Below are 23,272 nucleotides of genomic sequence, written 5' to 3' on the forward strand. Positions count from 1 at the left end.
TTCTCTGGGGAAAAAGGTGAGTGTCTCTTAGTGGTTCTATTCAAGTAAAGGTTTTTTTTTTGTATTTTCTGTTCTCTGTGAAGCACAATTATGTAACTCACTTAAGTATAACAATTTACTTTGACCTTCTGAGCATTTTCCCATGAAATACTGCCCTTTGGGATGTGTCATAGCTGTTTATTTCTTTGTGTAGTTTTGTGCAGATCTACAGAGATGCGAGTCTTCATGCTGCTTGGCCTTGGTGGAGGTACGTGCTCACTTATTACTCTACCAAGGAACGGTGGAGTTATGTGACGATCGGCGTACGTTTATCTGTAAATCTGTCTGTCTTTCTGTCTGTGTGAAGCATTACTAAAAAACAGACTAACGGATTTGGATGAAAGTTTCAGGGAAGGTTAGACGAAGGCATGCAGCTGAGAACAATCCAGAAAACAACAGAGGAGGAGAGCAGCAGCCCAGGACTAGAACAAACAGAGTAGCATAGTATGTCTCTGAGAAACCATCATAGTGTAGCCTTTGGGATGAAAAAACGCTATCATATACATCGTATAGTGTACAAATAACACGTCAAAGGAAAGAGACATACATTGTAGAATTGTAGTAATTGTGGGCTGACTGATTTACTGATTATCAGTATTTTATTTTTTACTGATTTACGGAAATAAATCCTTTTAAAAATGGCGCTACTTTGGCTCTGAACCTTTATCTAGCTGTGGTCGCTCTGTCTTCTGGAGCGATTTGATTGGTTATACATCACAAATAAAACTCCTTTAACTTAACATCTGTAAACAAAACAAAAACGTGTAAAAAAAGTTTTCTGTTAGAGTTTGTGTTCTAAGTTTAACTCCAAGATTTTAAATACCGTATTTTCCGCAATATAAGGCGCACTTAAAAGCCTTTAATTTTCTTAAAAATCGACGGTGCGCCTTTTAACCCGGTGCATCTTATGTGTGCACGGAGTTCCAAAATCTGACTGTCGGTCCATTTCCCGCCAACATAGGGACGTAATACGTGCACTACACACGCTGACAATAATAAACCTATTAGAGAACATTACATAAAGCTACGTACAGTACTGACTATTGTCTGAGCTTTCGCAAAAGTCGGCATCATTGCTGAACAGCCACCCGGCAACGAGACTGACTCCGACAATGACGAGAGTGAACCCTGCATGTTTGATGTCGAAATTGCCCAGCTGTTCAATTCAGATACAGAATTTATTTATTTAAAAGGATCCCCATTAGCTGATGCCAATGGCACCAGCTAGTCTTCCTGGAGTCCGAAAGAAGATGAGGAGGTCCGTAAGAAGTACAGAAGATAAGGACTTTGATGGATTTGTGACAAAAGATTGATCAAAAAATAATGTGAGTGTATTTTTAAATATGTAGTGGAATAAAGTCCAACCAAACTCACTGTTTTGCTTCCGTTTCCTTGTTTTGGCATGCACCCAATGATACGGTGTGCCTTATGTATGGCTTAAGTACAGAAATAAACCCGTAATCGAGACTGCACCTGACAATCGGATGCGCCTTATGGTGCTGAAAATACGGTACTTTCTTTACTACAAATGAACATCTCCTCCAAATGTCTCACTAATGATCATTATCAGCCTTAAAAACCCACAAACACCCCTCTATACTGGACCACACTTAGTACAGTCCGGTTCCCCCTTCTATCAATCTGCTTGGAATCTTCCACTTCCTGTTTGTCAAAGTGACCTTCTACCTGGACAGGTTTTGTTGGAGCTCATCAACAAACATTTTGGGTAACTGCACTTTAATATGGATGGATGACACTGAATTAGAGTCTGTTTTAATGAGACTGAGTTCAGATGTGTAGCTCTGTCATTAAATAGGAAACTATTTCTCAGAATTCACAGAGAAAAGTCTAAAATGTTTGCTGGGTTAGCGTCCCACATGTTGGCTCAGCTAAAGCTAACTCTCTCCAACTTCTGGATCTCTTGAGTTGCTTGTTGTTCAAATATCTTGTTAGAGGCGCTGAAGCTCAGAAAGTCTGAGATGTTTGTTCAAAATCAGCTCATTGTCAAGTCTGATCTGAACTGTCCTCTTTAGTTTGAACTTTCCCTAAACTTAGGAGTGAATGACAGAGCAGCACATCCAGGCTCAGTCTCATTTATGTAGAGCTTAAACTTCAGTGTCATTCATTGATGTTAAAGTGCAGTTTTTCACGTTTGTTGCTCATGCTCCCGACCAAACCAGTCCAGGTGGAAGACGATGTGAAGAGAAGCTCCAGAGGATGAATAGCACACATTTATATTGGAAATAGATGTCTTTAATTAGACATTGTCATGCAAAAGTTGGATTTCCCTTTAATGATGTTCAAATCTTTGAGTGTTTTGTTGATGTTGGTTTTTAAATGTTTTCTGACACTCAGCCCCAAAGATTTAAACCTTCTACAGCTCACAAGCTGCAACAATTCACACATTATCAACTACGCTATATTGCCAAAAGTATTTGCTCACCCATCCAAACAATCAGAATCAGGTGTATCAAATCAAGCCCCTGGGCATGCAGACTGCTTCTACAACGTAAACTGACGGAGCGGGGTCAGCGGATGCTGAGGCGCATAGTGCCAAGAGGTGGCCGACTTTCTGCAGAGTCAATGGCTACAGACCTTCAAACTTCATGTGGCCTTCAGATTAGCTCAAGAACAGAGCTTCAGCAGAGAGCTTCATGGAATGGGTTTCCATGGAAGAGCGGCTCCATCCAAGCCGTACATCACCAAGTGCAATGCAAAGTGTGGGATGCAGTGGTGTAAAGCACGCTGCCACTGGACTCTAGAGCAGTGGAGACGCTTTCTGTGGAGAGACCAATCACGCTTCTCTATCTGGCAATCTGATGGACCAGTCTGGTTTTGGCGGTTGCCAGGAGAACGACACTTGTCGGACTGCATTGTGCCAAGTGTAAAATTTGGTGGAGGGGAGATTATGGACCGACGTCATATTGAACCCTATGGATTAGGAATGGGATGTCACTGACGTTCATGTGCGAGTCAAGGCAGGTGAGTGAATACTTTTGGCAATATAGTCTATCTTTCTGACTAAACTAAGATAAAAAGTGAAAAACTGCCTGATTCCTGCATCATGAATGTAAATCTTTTTGTTTTTTATGACAGTAAACTGAATATATTTGGGTTTGACATTTTGTAAATCAAAACAACAAATGAATTAGTGGAGAAAACAATCAACAGATTAATGGACAAAGAATGTGTTTTCCAACATATATGTCTGAATTCCTCCAACATTACAAGATACATACAATTTAAATTCAATTTTATTTATAGAACACCAATTACAGGTCAAAATGTCTCAAGACGCTTTATTTTTATATTTTTTGTCATATCTGAAATATGACAGTGTAAGAAATTTAAACCTCTTGACTAATCCAATTTATTTTTTGGTTTTTAAGAGACTAATGGACAATTAAAATAACTTTCTCCACTAAAACTAATAAACATGAGGTCAAATAGAAGGATCAGTTTTAAATCCTCAGTCCCACGACGACAAGAATAAAGTTTGTCAACAAAAACTAAATCTGCTGAAGGATTCCATTAAAGTCCTGATAAATGATCATAAAGTGTGATACGAAAGGTTTGTGGTGCTAAAAATGTCAAAGTAAAGATATCAAGTTGAACATCTGGATGGAGGCTGATAAAAGTTGACCTCCCTTCATTTCTCTGGAGCGACTCCATGGATTTTAGTGATGCTGGTTACAGACCTGCTCTTCTAGTCGTCTTCCTTCTCATCGCTGTAAAAAGTCACTCCATCCTCGCCGACTTCAACACCTTTTATGACAGCTTGTTCTGCCTCCGACCTCGTGGAAACTCCAGAAACTCGGGAAACCGCTCGAGACTCGGATTTTCGAAAAACTTGTCAGGCGGGGGAAGGTGTGGTGGGCGGTGGGGGAGTAGAGGGGGGAGGCCGCCACCCATCTCCCCTCCTACTCTCCGCCCTGACTCCACCTTGACTCCACCCAGACTCCACCTTGGCTCCACCCATGTGGTCATTTGGGAACTACGATGTCAAAGGGACGACGAGTTTATTTCTTTTTGTCTGATCTGTAGCTCAGTGAGTTAAGGGTTTGTCTATGGAGCTACAGGTTGCCGGTTCAAGACAAGACCCTTCTTAAATTTTCTGAAAAACTTAGACAAAGAAAGACAGAAAAATGCCAGTGGTGGGACCTGAACCTGCTACCTTCCACTTGGTAGTCTCTCTTCTTACCCCCTGAGCTACTCACTCAGATACTAATTCTTCTTTTTTTGCATATTTGTCATCGATTTTTTGTCGTTTTCAATTTTTTTTTTTAACTCGAGTCTCGACCGTTTTTCTCAGGAGGTTGGACTTCAGCCTTTGTGCTGGAGGGTTGAATCCTCAGTTCCAAGACTTTCCAAAGCCTCCAGACCTCCCGAGTCCTCAGGACCTGAGCTTTCACACAGTCTGAGGGATGAAATGTTCTAAGTCCCACAGTAGATCTCTGTTAGATTTAACTTTCAGACAGCCCAAGGACTGAAATCTTCTAAGTTCTTGAGTAGTTCACTGTTAGTTTGAACCTTCAGACAGTCTGAGGACTGAAGTTTTAAAAGTTTCTCAGTACTTCTGTGTTAGTTTGAACTTTGTGGTTCACAGAAGCCTTAAAACTTGTGACCATGAGTCTTGATTTCACATTTAGACCGTCCATCTGAGTTCTTCTCAGACCTTCACCTGTGGGTTCTTTAGAAATCCTGAACAAACTTTGATTCTCTTCACTGAACAGTAAAGTTTGTGGAGATCAGAAGGTAACATTAGTTTGATCGATGCCTTCAACTACTAGTAGACTTTATCTGGAAAGCAGTTTTCTGAAATGAGCTCTTAGTAAATCTGTCCACAGTCAAACCAAGAACATAGAAAGAGGAAATGTTTGAAGAAACAACTTGATGTTTTCATTTCAGACTAGAAAACGCTTTAAGACCTTTATCTGTTTTTGCTCTTTTTCATCGTTTTATCGTCTCTTCTGTTTAATTTGATCTTCTAAAGTCTAACTGGTGTCTTTTCAAATGTTTTGTCTTTAGTTTGATTCTTCTTAAATGTTTAGTTTTGCTCTTTTCTCACCTTTTATTCTTTTCTAATGTTTGATTTGATTTTGAAATGTTTTCTTTTTAATGTTTATTTTTTTCAAATGTTTTAAAAATTTCCTTTTCTTTCTGTGTGTTTAATTTTTAGATTAAATCTTTAAGGATTTTTTTCTTAAATGTTTTACCACCTTTTAATGTTTCATTTTCTTTTTAAATGCTTCATTGTATTTTCTGTTGAATTCCTATTTAAAGTTTTATTGTCTTTAAGATTTAATTTTTTAATTAAATGTTTTATCTTTTTAAAGTTTTAATGTAATTAAATGTGTTTTTTAAAATGTAAAATTCTTCTTGTTTAATTGTGTTTTTAAATGTTTAATTTTCTAAAATATTTCCTCTGTTTTTGTTTTATTTCATAATTACATGTTTTGTATCTTCTGTTTATCTAATTAAATAATTTGTCTGTTTAATTGTATTTAATGTTTAATTCTTTTAAAATGTTTTATTGTATTTTTTCCCTTTTATCTAATTGCTTTTTTAAATATAGTTTATTTCTAATCTTTTCTATCAGATTTTCAACCTTAAAAATAAAACAAACCCTAAAATCAAAATAAAAATACTTCTGTTGTCACAATCACGAGTTAGTTATTCAGTTTATCAATTCAACTTTATTTGTTTAGCACCTTTCACACAGAAGACAAAACTAAACAAGCAAAGAGAAAAAACTGATTAAAACTCCAAAACATTTTTTTAGAAAGATTTAACATGGTAATAAAATGTGTTGTGTTCAGGGGATGGAGGGAGTTTATTGAAGTCTTCTTGGGCTCACACAGTAAATCATTTAAAATAGAAACTTTATATTCAGTCCAAGGAAACTGCAGAGCAGAGCTCGATTACGACGGTCGCCATTTGCGACGTTTTCAGTCGCAAATGGCGACCGTCTTAATCGAGCTCTCGATCGAGCTGAACTGCCTATCATGTTTTCTTCATGGAGGCAGCCACTTTGTATGATGTCATCAACCTCCCATGATTCCCAGCGCTTGCGGCGACCGTCTAAATCGAGCGCTGCTGCAGAGCGACAGAAGAACCAAAAATATCTCCCATTTTCTCCTTTAATGAGTCGACTCTTCTGGTGCTTTCAGATCAAAGAACTACAGACTCTTCACAACCTGCTCAAACTCTTGGTACAGGACCTCACCACACGGTCAACAAGGTTTCCTTCTCATTTCTACTCTGAAGCTCACCTTCTCCTGCTCAAACTGCTGACAAATGTTTGTGCTGCTCTCCAGAACTTCCTAAAAACTCTCAAAGTCTCTTCTGCTGCAGGTTGCTTTGTAGAACTGTTCCACAAAACCTCACTAAACCACATGGAGGGGCCTCAAGATAGTCGTCCAAATGAAACCGTACAAAAACCAAACTAGCACACCCCAAACGCTAAAGTCTCCTGCAGCCTACCAGAGAAGCTCTTTAAACAGAGAATCAGGACAGGAACTCTTACCTTCTGGACAACCAACGTTGGTTCACAAACAACCAAAAACCTCTAAAGACTCACTACAGCCAAGATAAAGACACAACTCAGCTGCATCAAATCCACTAATCACTGCACACATTAGCACCATGTGCTAACTGTGGCTAAAGAACCACATTTACTAGACAACTATCCAGTACAAAGCCCTAAAACACACCAAGAAACACATTAAAGACAATTTTACTGCTGGAAGCTGCAAGCCAATGCCTAAAGAACAAACTAAAGCAACGGAGCGAAACCCAGTTCAGTGAAAAGAAGCAGAGGAAATGTTTGACTGCAGACATAAAGCAGGAAGACACTGAGCTGCTCAGGTGTTCCTGATGACACCAAGCAGCCACCTGGACAGCCAATAGGAACACAGCTTACTGGAAGTCCAGAGGGCTGGCTTAGTGAGGGAAATTTAGTTTAAAGTTGAAGCAGAAATTTAACAAAGAAAGTTGAAAACCACCTTCTGATCCCTGAAATCTCTGAGTTTTCACACATCGAACACCTGAACATGTCAAACTGGTTTCATAGTAGAACCTTGACTGTAAAAACCTCATAGTATGGTGTGTTGTTCAAAAAACATACAACCGGCTGTCTGGGGTCGCTGAGGAGCAAAAACAGGACAAACGCTGGTTTCCAGGGGGTAAGGAGGGTATTTATTTGAAAGAGTAAGTTTACAAGAAGACAACATGTGAGCAGAAAAATCACAAAGTCTGTCTTTAGTTCAGCTGAAAGTATTAATTTTTGTCTTTTTTTGACAAAACTTTTCAGGAAGTAGATGAAGAATAATTAAAGCTCTCATGTAGAAGTCCAACTTCTTTTGGATCCTTGTAGAGTTTAATCTTAGAGTTTGTAAAGCTGTTGAGTTTTTAGAGTCACATGGATTGTTTTGACATTTAATAACCGAGTCCTGAAATAAATTACAGTTGTGGATTTCTGTCATTTAGTCTGGACTAAACAAATAACAGCAGCATGAATCTCAAACGTCTTTATGAGGAGTCTGGATTGAGGTTTCTCACTTGATAATGATCAAAACATGAAATTTAGGTTGGTTTAAAGGAATATTCCACCTTAAATCTTTGAATGTTGACCTAAAAGGTTGGTTTCAGGAAGTATTCCACCTACAAGGTCCTCACACATCCACCTTAAATCAACATTCCACCTTAAATCCCTGGACATGCACCTAAAATGTTGGTTTAACCGAGTATTCCATCCAAAATCCTTAAAGACACCTGAGGGGCTGGTTAAAAAGAATATTCCACCTAAAACTTCAACTAGGGCAGTATGTGTAGCAGCGACATCAAAAACATCATAGTTTAGTATGTCGTCCAAAATGTGACCAAAAACGTCATAGTTACCTCCGCCAGGAGGTTATGTAATCATCGGAGTTTGTTTGTCTGTTAACAGCATAACTCAAAAAGTCATGGACGGATTTTCACCAAATTTTTACAGAATGCCCGGAAGAGCAAAAGTAACAATCGATGGCCTGACGGCCATCTCTCTCAATTGTACAGAGTCCTTCAAAAAAATCCTGGATCCAGACGGTGATCCGGATCACCTCCAAAATCTAATCGATTGTTACTTCTAGGTTGTGTAGAAGTAACCGTGGGTTGTCTAGCCTCGCCGCGCTAGACAACCCACGGCTACGAATTTAATTCTCTGTCAGAGTCGACAACAAAAACAACAACAGTCGTTGAGCTCCATTAGCACCGACTCTGAATAATCTTTCTGTTAACATGTCTGTAATATACTTGAGCTTCACCCATTGACTGTATAAATAAGGCTTCACCGAACTACCGCATCCTCTGATTTCCGGCGCTCTAGGAACTCCGTCAGCCTATTCGTTGCGCTGATTGGTTGTATACCTACCCAATTGCTGCAGAGTGATTTGATAGACAACCTTTTATCCCGCCTCCCTCCCTGTGGAGAGTTCCTAGACCCTTGTGTCTTCAGACCTGGGTCTAGCGCGGCTAGGCTATATGTCATCCAAAATGTTCCTAAAATGTCTGAACTATGACGTTTTAGTGAAGTGAGCAGCATTGGTAGAGTACTGCACTCTGTGTGCTTTTATAGTATTCTTTAATTATTCAGAATTGTATTTTTTTAAATGCACTAAACTCCCATCTTTGGATGATCCATGAACTAATTTTTATTCTCGCTTGATAAAGTTTCCTCATAAATGGGAAAATCTACGTAATAGTGCTCAAAAAGTGATGCGTAGACGTTTTTCTTTTACCACAATAATGAAAAGTGTAGCCCTCAGAGGTATAAATGTATTTTGTATTCACAATTTTCAACATGTTTTAAGACAAATGACACTTGTAATAACAGTAAAAAACAACAGGACTGTCGAGTGTGAAAACGGTTTTAGCTCAAGGTCCACTTACAGCTTCAACTCACACATTTAAGCAGAACTCGTATTCATGTCAATAAATCATTTCCAGTACATGAGGGGGAAACTCCTCCCTCTGATGTAATGCCGTCTCAATAGAAACAGGAAACAAAGAAGGTATGAAGTGTCAAACTAAACACAAACAGCTGATAATAAACAAATATAAACGAGTGTAAACATAAAACAAATAAAGTCTTTAAAAAAACTGTCCAATATTAAACCGTTTCACAGAATATAACCCATAAAGATAAACCTGAAGGCTCCAACTCATGACAGGTCTGTTTCTTCTGTCAAACAATGTTACAGTTTCAAGTAAATAGAGTCCCTTCAGTTGCACAGTTTGGAAGTAAGGCCTGGAATAACAGATGTATTCTAAAGCTAGAGTCACTCTGAAACAGCAGCAGGTCCCAGCTGAGAAGAAAAACAGAAAGATGGAACCTTCAATGTTTCTGACCTTGTTGTCTGAGAATCTTGCAGCTGCTACTGTAAATAGAATGTGAACTTCTTGATTTTGTCAGTATTTCAGGATGCACTAGATGAGAAAAGAACAAAACTATGCGTCTTTAGCGTCACTAAAGCTCCTGTATTTACTCACAAAACTATCAGACAGCATTATTCAGGGTTCACCACATACAATCAGGGCTTCAGACCTTAGTTTACTATGACCACATATTACATTTAATACCCGTTTCATTGTCATGCTAGTTATGACAGATACTAATGAAAACCAGTCAGGACAAACCCTTTGAATAAATGTCATTACTGTACTGGACTTAAACATCTGGATGGATTCATTCAGAGCTCTTGGACAATGGTACTAGATTCGCTTTAGTTTTTGCAAAAATGTCCATCTAAAAACTTTAGTTTTAGAAAATATATTTAAGACCTTTTAATACCTTTAAATGCCTATTCTGACAAAGCTTACTAAAGGATTTTTCTTAGATCCTTATCCTGGTTTTAAAACGTGCATTTCCTGCTGCAGTAAGACGCTTTAGCCAAATCAGACGCGTTTACCTCTGAGTTTAGACACAGAGACTCAGCTGATGTCTGAATTACAAAACAAGTTATAAAACCCAGGTATTGTTTTGTTTTCTGGCCTCACAAGCAGAAAAACTAAATCCTAAACCAATGTGAGGATTATGAAACACACCGCTGCTGCAGCAGAGCAGGACAGAAAGAAAGTTAATGGGCTTATTATTATCGCTGCCGCTTCATTAAGACACAAGCATATCTGACTAGAAACACAATTTATTCCATCTGTTCCATTACATGTGCTGTTCAGCCTGTTGCTATGGTAATTATGACAATTTCTGACTTATTGTTTCAGCTGCAGCCCTGGTGAAGTTGATCGTTTTGGGGAGTTTTAAAGAGCATCTTTCAACTCGGTAAGCAGACTTTCTAACGATTATATCACTGCACAGAGACTGATAGAGCACTAATGCTGTGTGCTCTTTGACCTTCTAATAGTTGTGAAACAAAGGCCTACAGAGCAGAGAAATGGCTTTGAAACCGCTAATAAACTCCTGATTTCCTAACACAGTTTTTCTCATACCAATAATGATAGAATTTTCCAAAAGAACTGAATGGTTCGTAGGTGCTGCTTTCAGACACGTGAGCTTTTGTCTTGAACATAATCTGCTCTGAAACAACAAGTTAACCCCAAATGCTGCGCTATAGTGAAGGCCTCAGGTCAGAGTCTGGGTTTAGCATCAGCTAAACTCTTTTCCTGTTAACTCTTAGAGATAAATCAGGGTTTCTGCAGCGTAAATACAAGACCTGATGGGAAACCAGTAGGGAAAGCAGTTCTGTAATAATTCTGTGTATTTATTGCCATTTTTGTCAGTATTTCCCAGTCATATAAATAAGCAATTAATGTCACTTGGCCATACTAATTGTGGCCTAAAATAAGGAACTGATTGACCAATTAAAATAATTTGGCTAAAACCAACACAGGCCCTTTGAGTCACAGACTGAACAGCATCACACTCCAACAGGTTCCTGTCCACATCAGGTAAACATATTTAAGGCGTGTTAATTTAATGTTTTTAACACCTTCAGATGCCCATTTAGCATTTCACCCAGCAGAGGGTCCTTGCAGTGATCTGAAGCAGGCCTTTAAGGTGTTACTGACTGAACACTGTTTCTTTACAGGTTTGACTGCTCAATCTGGGAACCAAAACCAGAGAGACTAATGGAGGACAGTTTGGACTCAAGTCTTAGAGGTAGTCATCCTCGCTGGACGGCTCGTCCTCATCGTAGTCGTAGCGGTTGTAGTTGCTGGGTCCTTCTCCGGGGTCGTCGCTGCTGGTGGCCGAACTCGCCCCGGTGAGCTTGGACCCGTCGGAGTAAGCAGAAGGACTGCGGCTCATCCACCACAGCTGGCTGGCAAAGGTCCGCCCCCAGCTGCAGTGCTGGCCAATAGGACGCAAGAGGCGGATGAGCTCGGCGGCCTCCTGCCAGTAAGAAGTTCACTTGCTGTGGCCTCGCCCGGACCGCTGCTTGTTCATGGTGGTCAGCATCTGGCTGATGTAGGAGGTGAGCAGGTCGTCCATCTTGTAGCCCTGCAGGCAGGAACAGAGTCACAGCTGAATATTTTAGACACAGATCACATCTATGGAGCCTCAAAGGCATATGGCAAGAATTGTTTGATCTGCATTTCCTCGCACTGCGCTTTATTTCTTTCTGATTCACATGAACAGCTGATGTGTTCCAGTCTGGTTATTATAAAACACACTGCACATGTTATGGAAAGGAGAGACGATGTGACGCTTGATGTGCTCATTATATGATCTCCAAGAGCATCCAGCTGCTCCATCCAGCTGTTTGGACCTGCAGAGCCTCAATGACTGATGGAATACAGCAGCTTCCCCATCACAGACAGACAGAGATCAGCCTTTTGGAAAGAATAACTAGAAACGAACGCATCAGGAGAAGTGTCGTCTCTCCTTTCTGTAGAACTTGAAAGTGTTTGTGACCACGTGTTACAGCCTGAATACAGTATCTATCAGGATCAACACACCAGCTGTTGACATGGATCACAGAGAAACTAAAGCATGTCGTTAGGAAACAGAAAAGTAGAACAATCAGTCAGTCTGTCTCCTGGTATTATAGGTCTGTTCACTCCTCGCTGCTTTGGGCTGCAGATGCATTGTTTAGCTTGTGTTTGTGGGTTTTATCCTCAGGATGAACCAGTTTACAATTCCACAGCTTCATTTAGCAGCAACACATGATGAGGATTAAACACCCAAAGACGAGCTGAGCAGCGTTTTACCTGCAGCCAGGAGTGAACAGACCCAAATGTGCCACTTTCTGTGACCTAAATGCTGAGGAAAACTAGCGTTTCTGTTGAAACTAAGCACAAAGACAGACAAGAAACTACACCGGCTGACATAATGCTGTGGAAATGTACATTGTTCTGAATTTATAATGTCAGAAGTAGAAGGTAGGTTGGGCTTCTTTTTGGGTCTGGAGGATGTTCCACCTTCATGCAAGAAGCTTCCTCAGTTCTGACTAACTGGGAGTTCCAGGAATTCATTACGGCTGGACCCCAATATCCTGCAGTAAACAATAATTTGATATTTAGTAGTGAGTTGTTCCTGCTCCTCACCAGCGAAGTCTCACACAGCAGTTTGCTTCCTCTGACCAGGTTGCCGATGGTGATGTGGAAGTAGGTGTTTCCGCTGCTCCAGTTGGAGATCTTGGTGAAGGGGTGAGTGGTCAAGATGTCCTGCACACACACAGACACTCCTAAATGAGCCTCAGCACCTCTGGGACACAGCGGCTTCTTAACGGGACAATCAGCGTTGGAGAGCGGGCATTTATTCCCGTTCAAACACAAACCTTGGTCTTCGGGTCGATGAGACTGACTCCGTGTTTGTTGATGGCGATCAGCAGGATCTCTGGGAAGTTTGGTTCTGTGGTTTGCTGAAAACAAAAAGACTCGTGCTGCTAAAGCGTCTCGATATCCAGTCATCACTCATAGCTTCTATTATTTACATATGAAGCTCTAATGTTTGTCTGCATTAATGTTACATAATTCTACTTTGGATGGTACAAATGAAGCAAGACGTCCTGTTTGTTGCTGACATTTGCTCAGCTGTTCGTCTTTGCCATTACATTTCCCTGCACTTCTACCTCTTAGTTCTTCTCTTCTGAGACACTAAAATATTCAGTGTGTTCAGTCCAGTCCAACTCTGAAGCAGCGGCTATTTTCTGAACAAAACGAGCCTCATCCTGTGGAATCTGGGGACACTTCTACTCCATATAACACTGTAGGTGGATCACTGGACCACTTTACATTTAAGGTGTTCCTAATATTCTGCCTCTTATGTATGCTTTATAAGAGTTGGACAAAATATGAGGAGCCCAGAAATGTAATGCAGTCCAGTACAACACCTCGATATTACAGTAGAATTCTCACATTCATTCAAACAGAATTCATGTCTGAGCTGTTGTGTTGGACCGAGTCAGATTTCACAGGTCCCTAAAAAAAGACAGGCGAGTCCAACGCCCGGAAAGCTGCAGGTGTGTTTACCTTGACCTCAAAGAAGGCGGAGCCAAAGGTGGGCCACTTGTAGATGACCTTCAGGAACATGAGTTTGGCCTCTTCTCTGGATTTACCGGCCTGCTTGTTGAAGTACGCCACCACAGACTGGAAGAGCACACAGCCTGGATTAATGATGATCTCTGCTCAGCCAGGCAGACTGGATCCAAATACAAAGCTAGACTCAGCATCTTAATGGTAGCAGTGATTTATCAGTGTCAAACACACACAATATCTGACCGTAAACCTCATTAACAGTGATTTTATATTCACTGTACTGCACTAAAAGCAGTTAGATTCTTCACGTTTACCCTCTTCCAGTCATCCGGTGACATCTGGCGGATCAGGTCCTGGGGAACCAGCTCCCGGAGCATCTTGGGAATCGTAGGAAAGTGGGATTTGTCGTCCTCAAACTTGACGCGGTAGATGAGCGCCGCGAGTTGGAAAACCTCTTCCCGTGAGCACTTGTGGTAGCCGCGCAGGTATTTAGGCAGCTCCTGAAAGCAGATGATGATGAGATGTGTTTGTTTACACTCAGGATGACTCGCAGTGTGAATAAACTTTATTGATCCCACAGTGGGGAAAGTTCACCGTCACAGCAGCTCCAGAGAAAAAGTACACAGATGATGATCATTCTGAATAAAAAAACTACAGTTTGCTGCCTGAAATGTTAAAAGCACAATTCTGTTTTCTTTTGTTTGTTTAGTTGAACTGATTTACTGTTCAGGTTCTTGTCCTCCGGCACACTGCGTCTGGTCTTTCACATCAGAGCTTTAATGGTAACTTTAAAGCTGCAGTCCGGAGTTTGAATCGCAGCGTCTCCCAAAACACTGTCGGTCCCTCCCTCTGATTTCGCCCCTTTATTTGTGCACGCGCTCAGTACATGAGAGAAGTGCCCGGAGTGCTGCAGCATCTCGCCTGTTTTGCTGTTTTCCCCTCTTCTGCATTTAGTACATTTAGTAAATAATAAAGGAATTACGTTAGAATGCTGTATTGAGTCTAACTTGTCCTAATACCAAAATAACATGAATCTGCTAGGACTAACGAGTAAAGTTTCAATATGTGATTACACTCGTGTATCCCTCTCGATGACGTTGTTTATCAAACTTAGTGCATTTACGCGTGTATATGTGTTACATTGTTTATTTATTTCTATCTAGAGTTCAGAATTGCATGACTCCTCTGATGAAGAGTATGTCCCAGACGCCCCAACATCTTCCTCCAGAGGTCGGGCATCTAAACGAAGCCGTCAGGCGGGCTATGGAGGCCGTGGTCGGGGAGCGACGCGAGCACCCCGAGCCAAAAAACGTCCTGCAGTCTCTTGGCCTGACAAGCCGTGGGATTGGTAACTTTTCTGGAAGTTGCTGATCCCTGATGCTCTCTCCTCCACAAGCAAAACAAATGTGCTCGCGGTTGCGTAGTGCGTAGCTCGCCCACCTCTGCATGGGCTTGCTTGCTGTGCGCGTAACCGTTGATTGACAGCATGACAAAGCTGAAGCTCGAACTTGATTGGTCGGCAGCGACCGGCGCTTTTTGGAATAACATGGGGGTCTATGAGAGGAAGGCGGAGCTCAGGAATAAATTTTCATATCGCGTTATACTAACTTTATATTATAGTATCGAACTAGACTAACACATTTAAGCTTTGTTAAAAAATGATACATAGATTGAAAACAAACGGAAACTCCGGACAGCAGCTTTAAGTAATGGTTTAATGCTCATTTCTGTGTCTTTGTGCTGCATTTAACTGAACTGTGAACCACTTGTGAACATACTGTGTTAGATTTATTAATCCTGGCTGTCAGACAACTTCAGGCAAACATTTACTAGAATGTTGATTAATGCACATTTTTCTGTTTCTAAAGAATAAAACAGAAATCAGAACCTGGTAATAGTGGAAGATGGAGTCGGCAAAGGAGTCCTTCCCTGGGACCGTGTTGGTCCACAGCTTCTTCATGAAGAACACCTGGTAGGTCAGAGAGGGGACGATTCCTGCAGAGTGGGGGGGGAGGAGCAGAGATTAATCATGATCATTGATTAAAAATGACCTTTTAACCAACTTTAAAACCAAAAACTGGATCAAAACAGCCTCAGAGTTCTTTAGTTAGCAGGTTGAAGATCTGCATCAGAGCTGTGACGTTAATCTGCAGTTACAGAAATGTAATCGATCTGTGAGCCAGTAAGAATCTAAGTCATCACACGGCCCAACACTACTTCTACTGCAAAACGTACTAACCATCTTTAGCTGGTCGAGATTTCTTGATCCAGTCGGTCAAATGTCTGACGAAGTCGAAGAAGAAATCTCCCTCTGGCACACTGATCACCTGCACAGAAATAACAGATCAATGAAGTGATCAGAGTTCACCTGTAGATGCTGCAGTGTTTAAAGTGTCCTGTACAGTGGTGGAATAAAGCTTTAGACACCTTAAACATTTGCACGTACACCCCTTGTCAAAAGTGTTGAGACGGGTTCTAATTTATTTGAATGAGAAAGTGTCTCAAAACTTTTGACAGGTGGTGTATTAAGAATCACTCTGAGGTCTTCAAGTGTATTTTCTTTTAGTACAATCACAGCCATAATACGAAACAAATAAAAACGCCATTAAAAACGGATTGGTTCCATAAAAATAAGAATTTTTGAGTATTGGGTCATTTTGGTAGAATTTAGTTTTGTTTGTTTTTCTTGTAAACAGTAAACAAATAATAATAATAATTTGTGTTTGTCTAATGCAGCCACACCTTTTAAAACACAAAGAAGACTTTTTCCACAAATATTTCATGATAATATCTGAGACTGTGTAAAACTTTACGGCGTCTGAAAACTTCATTCCACTGCTGTATGTAAAGTGTGGAGAATGTGCTTTGTGGTTAACCTTCTAAAGAACAGATAAAGACAACTGGTGATCAGAGAGGGAATATACACAACTTATAACACAAAACGTATTTTAAAAGAATAGCTGGACTCTGGTTGAACACCTCCAGAGAACAGTCTCATCTCCTGACCTCGCAGATTTCACATATTATTCTACTTTGAAGTGCCTCAAAAGCGATCGTTGACCTCTGACCTTGTCTGAGATCTTGACAAAGAGGCTGAAGCCTTCAGGAGATTTGAGCAGCAGTCTGGTGGAAATGTTCTGGCAGAAATCCTTCGCCTTGGTGCTCGACTCCACCTCGAAGGCCTGCAGGTTTGAAACAAACAAACAAAAAAAAACACCTTCAAATGCATTCTAAACTGCCGATGACGAGTTGAACTTTGCGTCCCTCGGTTTGTGTCGTACCTCGTCTGTATCATCAGGGAAGTAGACTTTATGGAAGATCTGAGTCGTTTTGTGCTGGATGGCTCCGACTTCCACTAAATGAGGAGGGTACTTCCTGGATCCGTTACTGTTGCCATGACAACAACACGGTCAGTCAGCTGATTTTACAACCTCACAGAACCACTGATGAAGGGTTAATACCAATACGAGTATCAGAACAAACTAACAAACAGGCCACTTGTTTTACAGTGAAGCTACTAAATAAATTTCACTCATGAGAGAATCTGTGCAGCACCGATATCCTCCTCCGTACAGAATAACCCTGTGCAGTACTGTTGTTTTCATTACTCTAAGCAATCTGTGCAGTATCAACAGTGCTTATTTCTGAGATTTAAGGTGAACTTTGAGAAACTCTACTCAAACATCAAATTAAAATAAACAGAATATATCTTTGAGCGGAGAGGAATGATTCGCAGTTTATTTTAATGATGATTCTTTACTAATGCGGTGTCGTTTTTATGTGATTCATACGGCAGCAGGCCTCAAGCAAACAATCAGAGGACGACTGAGTTTTACCGCAGAGCTCTGTGCAGCCGCTGCATGCAGTCTGCAGACAGCGGGTGGTGTCTCTTGGACTGCAGGAACCTCTGGATGTGCGGCAGCAGCACGTTACTGGGAGGATACAGACCAGTGCACAACCACAGCAGCTCCCAGCCTTTCTCCTCGCTGTACCTGCAGCAGCACAAAGAGCAGGTCAGCGTCTGCAGACAGTTCACCGAGTAGAAGCAGCACATCTTCAGTCTGTGCTTTAGCTCCTCCTACTGAATCCACTCACTGATTTAGACAAGAAACTGGTCTTTTTTTGAACTGTAAATATTGGCAAAAATAAGATAAGGTCATCAAAATGGAAAGAGCACTTTTATTGTGACTGTAGGGGAACGTTTTGACTCCACATGAAACTTTGATTTTTTGTAATTCCGGCCTCGGTTTACTGACTTGACGTGGTTGTCTGTGAGCTGTTTGATGATCTGACAGTAGATCTCGTCTTTCAGAGGCTCGGCCTTCAGCGCCCCTTCAAAGATCTGATCCGTCAGCTCGTTGACCGACCGGGTCCGTTTGGACGGGTAGTCGCCCATGTACTTCATCACAGGTAGGACCGCCGTCAAGGAACCACAGCACGGTCAGCGGAGGACAAATTTAAGACGTGGGTGTAATTTAAAAAGATATTCTCAAAACATCCTCTGAGTGCTGAAATGTAAGTCTAAGTTAAATATTCACACTTTGACTGGCATTAGCCGGTGACTTCATGTGATTTATGTGAACCATGGCTGCTCGTCTGTGGTGGAAATCTTCTGCTACAAATCAATCACTGTTACACTCTACAGCCATGGCCATAAGTTTGGACACAGCATGACTTACTATGTCTGTTCTGATGTCTATTACAGAACATAGCTAATATTTTTTGACAGCACCAGTTTAATTAGTCAACAAATCAACAAGGGATATAATAATATCAATAAATTCCAACAATTGGAACAACTTTGTTCCCAAAACATAATATTAGAAGAAAATAACAAAAAAATGCAGTACTTTCACAACAGAATTTGGTAAGAATAACAAAATGACACCAAACTCTTTTGATGTTTTTTTAAATATGAAACTTAATATAGTTCTCAGGAGTTGTGTGCTGTATTGTAAGTGACAATTTTGTGGTATTTTCTAAGATTCACAAGCGTCATGGTACTTGTGTCCAAACTTATGGCCATGGCTGTACTAGAGGTCCCCAGATCATACTGGTTATACAGGATTTTGGCTTAACTTTTAACTTGGAGCCTTCTCTGTTAAAGTGAAACACACGAGCCGATTAAAGGATATCTATGAAGGACATGCAGGCGTCCTGAGCCAGGTCCTCGTGGTTCACCACCTTCTTCAGCAGCGGCTGTTTGAGCGGCTCTCTGGTGCAGCTCCACAACTTGTCTTTACCTCGATTCTTGGTGACCATCACTCTGCTCAGGGTGTGTTTGGGAGGAGGCCTGGAGGAAGCAGAGACACCAGTGACACGCAGACACGGCTGAACGGCCGTCAGCAATGACGTTTAGATGTGAAGCTCAGCGAGACACTGGAGACACGTGATTTGGGTTGTGAGTAAAGTTTACTGATAGGAGGAGAAGTGACACCGACAGAGCAGCAGTTCTGAGGATTCTCTCTGATCTTTGGGTTTATACTGTAGTTGGGAGAAGGTCAGATTTAGATTAAAGCAACGTCTACCTGTCTAGAAAGGGGAAAGAATCATTCCTCCTTCACACTCGCGAGTAACAGCTGTTCACAGTGTGAGACGCTGCAGAAGATTAGAGCCACAACTATCGACTGTTTTCACTGGCAGCTAACCTATTCATGATGTTTTTGTTTAGTCTTTTTGTTCTTTTGTCTGTAAAATGTCAGCAAATGGTGAAAAATGAGGGAGATATTCAGTTTGCCGTCACAGAGGAAGAAAGAAGAAAAATATTCACATTTAAGACGCTGGAATCATAAAGTTTAGACTATTTTTAATAACAAACTACTCGATCAATCACTGCAGCTCTACAGAAATGTGACGGAGTCTGAACCTCTGATGAAGGAGGTTTCCACACAGACAGTCTTTCCTGTACGAGGTGAGAATAAACTCCATCCTGCTGCATTACAAGACGTTTTTTCCTCATGTGTACCTGAAGTAGTCGTAGGAGAACTCCTCCAGCGTGTACGGCTTCATTCTGCCGTCGCTTTCTGGCATCACGATCTGCGAAACACGAACCGACTCCTGCCGCTGGTCTGGAGTCATGGTGACCAGCGCCTGATCGACAATTTAAAACAAAATAAATCAGCTTTTAGAACAGATATACAAGTTCTTTAAAGATGCAGTGGTTGGGGATAATGTCCTTGTGAACATCTTTTTCCATCACTTGGTAGTTGAGCACACAGCTGCAGCTTTTTTTGTTTGTAAACGTAATGAAAACATAATTTAAAAGATTCATTTTTATCTCATGTTGGTTCTGTGGTGTGTGAGTCGTTTGATCTGTTAACCTGCTGCATTCCTTCATTACAGTCGGGGAATTTTGGATGAACTTCAAAGAAAGAAAGAATTAAAAAAACATAAAAGTTGACCTCTTAACAAGATTTAAAGTTGATTTAATCATATTTTAACTCCTGAAATCAACAGAAAACTAATAAACGTGAAGCGCTGCCTTTTTTCACGTCTTTCTTGCACGTTTTCATCAGTTTCAAAACCCAAACTGATATTTTTTTTACAACTGTGCAGCCAAATTAAATATTTTAGACGTAGATGTCTGTGATTTCTGAAGTGTTTATAGTTTGGATTATGCTCATTTTTTCGTTTCTTACTTTAGAATACGTGAGCGAGGTAAAATCACACTTTCCGTACCGAGTTGTCGGTTTAAAAGTGACGCTATTCTAACTTTTTACTGAGCTTTCTGGTTAATATTGCAAATTGATTTCGCTAAAACAAACTTCAAAATGCTCAGAGGAACTCGGCGCGTTCTCCGTTGAAAACAACAAAATGAGCACGTCAGAGTCCCACAAAAACAAAGTTCAGCTGATTTTCTGTTGAGAAACAGCAGTTTGTGCATCATAAAGGCTTTAACGTGATTTTTCCTCTCCTCACCACGATGTCCTGCTGAGGCCGGGTCATGCTGGGTAAGACGTAGACGCAGTCAGCTGGGAAGTCTCCTCTCTGATTGGTCCGCTCGTTGATGCCGTGGGCCCAACCAGAGCTGAGGACCTGCTCTCCGGTGTCCTGGTCCAACACGATCAGATCTCCCTTCAGGAAGCTCAGGAACGTCGACTCCTCACCGGCTGCAGGAAGAAACAAACTGAGGTCAGACTTTACTGTGGTGGAGAATAATACTGAGGAGTTTACAGGGAAATCTAACTGTAAAAACATTTAGCAAGAAACATGAAATAGATTATTTTTCTATGTTAAATCCCACAAACTTTGATTTTACACAGTTCCACAAAAAAATTAATCATCATAAAATGTGCTGCTGTTTGGTTTCTCCTATTAGGCAATAAACTGAAAAATACACATTTTTTTCACTATTTTAAGATTTCTTATTAACAATTAATGAAGAAAAATGGTCAGATTGAGTTAAAATGAAGAAAATGTTAGCGTTCTTATCACTCCTTAATGTCAATAAATCTGTTAATAGAAATGAGAAACAATGTAAGAAATTAAACAATAAATCAGACACATGCTGCATATTCTTACTCTGTTTACTTTATTTAGCCCTGAATTTAAAAACGCAGACTTTGACCAGTGTTGAACAGTTTTCAGTCCATCTACTGAGCAGCATCGGGGACAGCTTCTGCTTGGTGTGACACCAGAAGAAGAAAGCGTTTAAAGCTCGTTTTGTTTCACATAAAATCCCTGAACTTGTCTCAGAATGTCGCCTAAACAGCTGCTGTAGTAAAATACTGACCAGAATCACACAGAAACAGACTTTAAACCCAGAAACAAATATCTCAGATGTGTATAAATCTCATTTCCTTTAATCTCTTGGACAATACTTACTGGGGTTGGGGTTGTCCTGCAGCGCCACCACAAACTTGGACCTCTTCCTCAGACCTTCCAGGAAGGTCACCACCAGGTCTCGGATGTCCTCGGCGTTGTTGGAAGTGAAGGTGTACTCGTCTCCTTTAATGGTGGCCAAAGTGAAGCTCTGGCCCTGCAGCTTCCCGCCCCTGAACCGACAGCACAGTTTGTTAACTGTCAGAGCAGAATTACGCAGAATTTATCAGTCTGAAGCTTTACAGAATCACTGAACTGATGCAGCTTCAGGTGAGGATTAGAGCAGCTCGGTTTAGGTTAAAGTCAGAACGAAGCTTCCACAATGTTGTTCTGATCCATCCTGTGAGTTTTAATTCACACATGAATAAAGGACTTTAACTCTGGAATGAAAGCACGTGTTGCTGCTGGAGAATCTGCTGAAATGACCGATGCTGACAGACAGAGGAAAGCGCTCAGAGACGCAGAATAAAGGGAAAAGAAGTAACAAAGAGGATGCTAAATCTCCCAGAATGCCTCACCTGCTGCTGGACACTGCAGTGATTTCTGGGAAGGACAGTTCTAAGAGGACCTGCTCCTGCTCGTCCACGAAATAAACCCCCGTCCAGTTGACGGCGACGATCAGGTCGTTTTTAGGCAGGCTGGGACCTGAGAGGCAGAAAGACAAATATTCAGAGTTTTATGGGTCCCACTTTCCTGAATACGTAAGATAATTTCTTAGGACGGTTTCTGGAGAAGTTTAACAGCTACAAGGACAATGAAGACCGGTATTAATTCAGTGCTTCAGTAGAAGAAGTTTCACCATCATGAATGCATCTTCCAACAACTTGCTCCTCTGTTTACTGTTTCTGAGCCATGACATTCTGTTTATTGTCCTTTTAGCCTAAAATGATTTGAAGTTTATCCAACGAAACACGTAACTGTCCAAAACCTGTTCAAACTGACTCAAGAATTGTCCAAAATAACTTAAAAACTGTGTAAAAATTACTGGAAACTAGTTCAGAATGACTCAGAGTTGGTTCAAAATGACCTGGGCTCAAACTTTTGGAGTTATTACGAACAATTTTAAGTTATTTTCAACAACTTTTGTCCAGTTTTGAGTCTCTGCTCATCGTCTGTACAAAGATGTTTCACCATGCTGAATGTATCTTCCAACAGCTTGCTGCTCTGTTCACTGTTTCTGAGCCATGCTGTGTTTATTTATTGACCCAGTAGGTTTGATTTTCCTCTCAGTCTCTGTGGAAACACTGGCTGCAGTTCAGCCAAACAGACCAATAATTAACGTCATGTTACTGCTGAGTCGGTCGTGGCTTCTCATTTGGGTTGAAGAGTGCGGAATATTTTAAATAAGACGTGATTAAATGGGATTTTAATGAGATATCACAATTTAAAACTTAGATTTGGTAAACTTTTCAACTGAACCGTACATCACATAAAAGGAACAGTCACCATTCTTTGCATTTTTACAGATTCTGGCTGTTTTATGTGTGATTTTTTTTAAATTTTTTTAAATAACATGTCTTTTAAACCCGCTGGTGTGTTGTGAGGTTGAGATGGTTAAACAGGTCTTTAACAAAGAGGATTAACCGGTTTAATCCTGTTTAACTTTAATCCTGTTTTGATGGTTAGTTTTCTTTGTTTGCCCATGTGCTTTAGTTGTAAAAGTTAAGTTTAAAAAAGGTATCCTCTAAAGCAGCGGTCGCCAATCTTTTTTTGCACCACGGACCGGTCATCGCACACATAAGAATTTTATTATTATATTTATTATATATTTATTATATATATTATATATTTATTATTATTATATTATTATATCATTTTATTATTTAAAAAGTTGTGCTGAACTAATAAAATATTTTTTATTGAGAAATTTGTCTTTACTTTTTCTTCTTTCTCAGATTCTCCCACTTTTAAAAGAAGGAGACGTTTGTTTTTTTAATCA

General features: G+C 40.6%; 1 protein-coding gene across 1 annotated transcript in view; it reads right to left on the reverse strand.

Annotated features, from left to right (window-relative positions):
* Positions 1-8,839: 8,839 nt before the first annotated feature.
* The window catches only part of myo7aa (myosin VIIAa), a 53,128-nt gene continuing 38,695 nt past the window's right edge, over positions 8,840-23,272 (reverse strand). Inside the window, 16 exon segments of the mRNA XM_051958238.1 lie at positions 8,840-11,533; positions 12,580-12,699; positions 12,813-12,896; positions 13,507-13,623; positions 13,827-14,012; positions 15,401-15,507; positions 15,752-15,839; positions 16,581-16,694; positions 16,794-16,899; positions 17,349-17,504; positions 17,769-17,922; positions 18,648-18,805; positions 19,478-19,602; positions 20,431-20,621; positions 21,337-21,506; positions 21,852-21,978. Coding sequence (XP_051814198.1) covers positions 11,441-11,533; positions 12,580-12,699; positions 12,813-12,896; positions 13,507-13,623; positions 13,827-14,012; positions 15,401-15,507; positions 15,752-15,839; positions 16,581-16,694; positions 16,794-16,899; positions 17,349-17,504; positions 17,769-17,922; positions 18,648-18,805; positions 19,478-19,602; positions 20,431-20,621; positions 21,337-21,506; positions 21,852-21,978 — 2,096 coding nt within the window. The 3' untranslated portion in view covers positions 8,840-11,440.

This window comes from Acanthochromis polyacanthus, chromosome 13 (genome assembly GCF_021347895.1).
Source record: "Acanthochromis polyacanthus isolate Apoly-LR-REF ecotype Palm Island chromosome 13, KAUST_Apoly_ChrSc, whole genome shotgun sequence".
Classification (NCBI taxonomy): domain Eukaryota; kingdom Metazoa; phylum Chordata; class Actinopteri; family Pomacentridae; genus Acanthochromis; species Acanthochromis polyacanthus.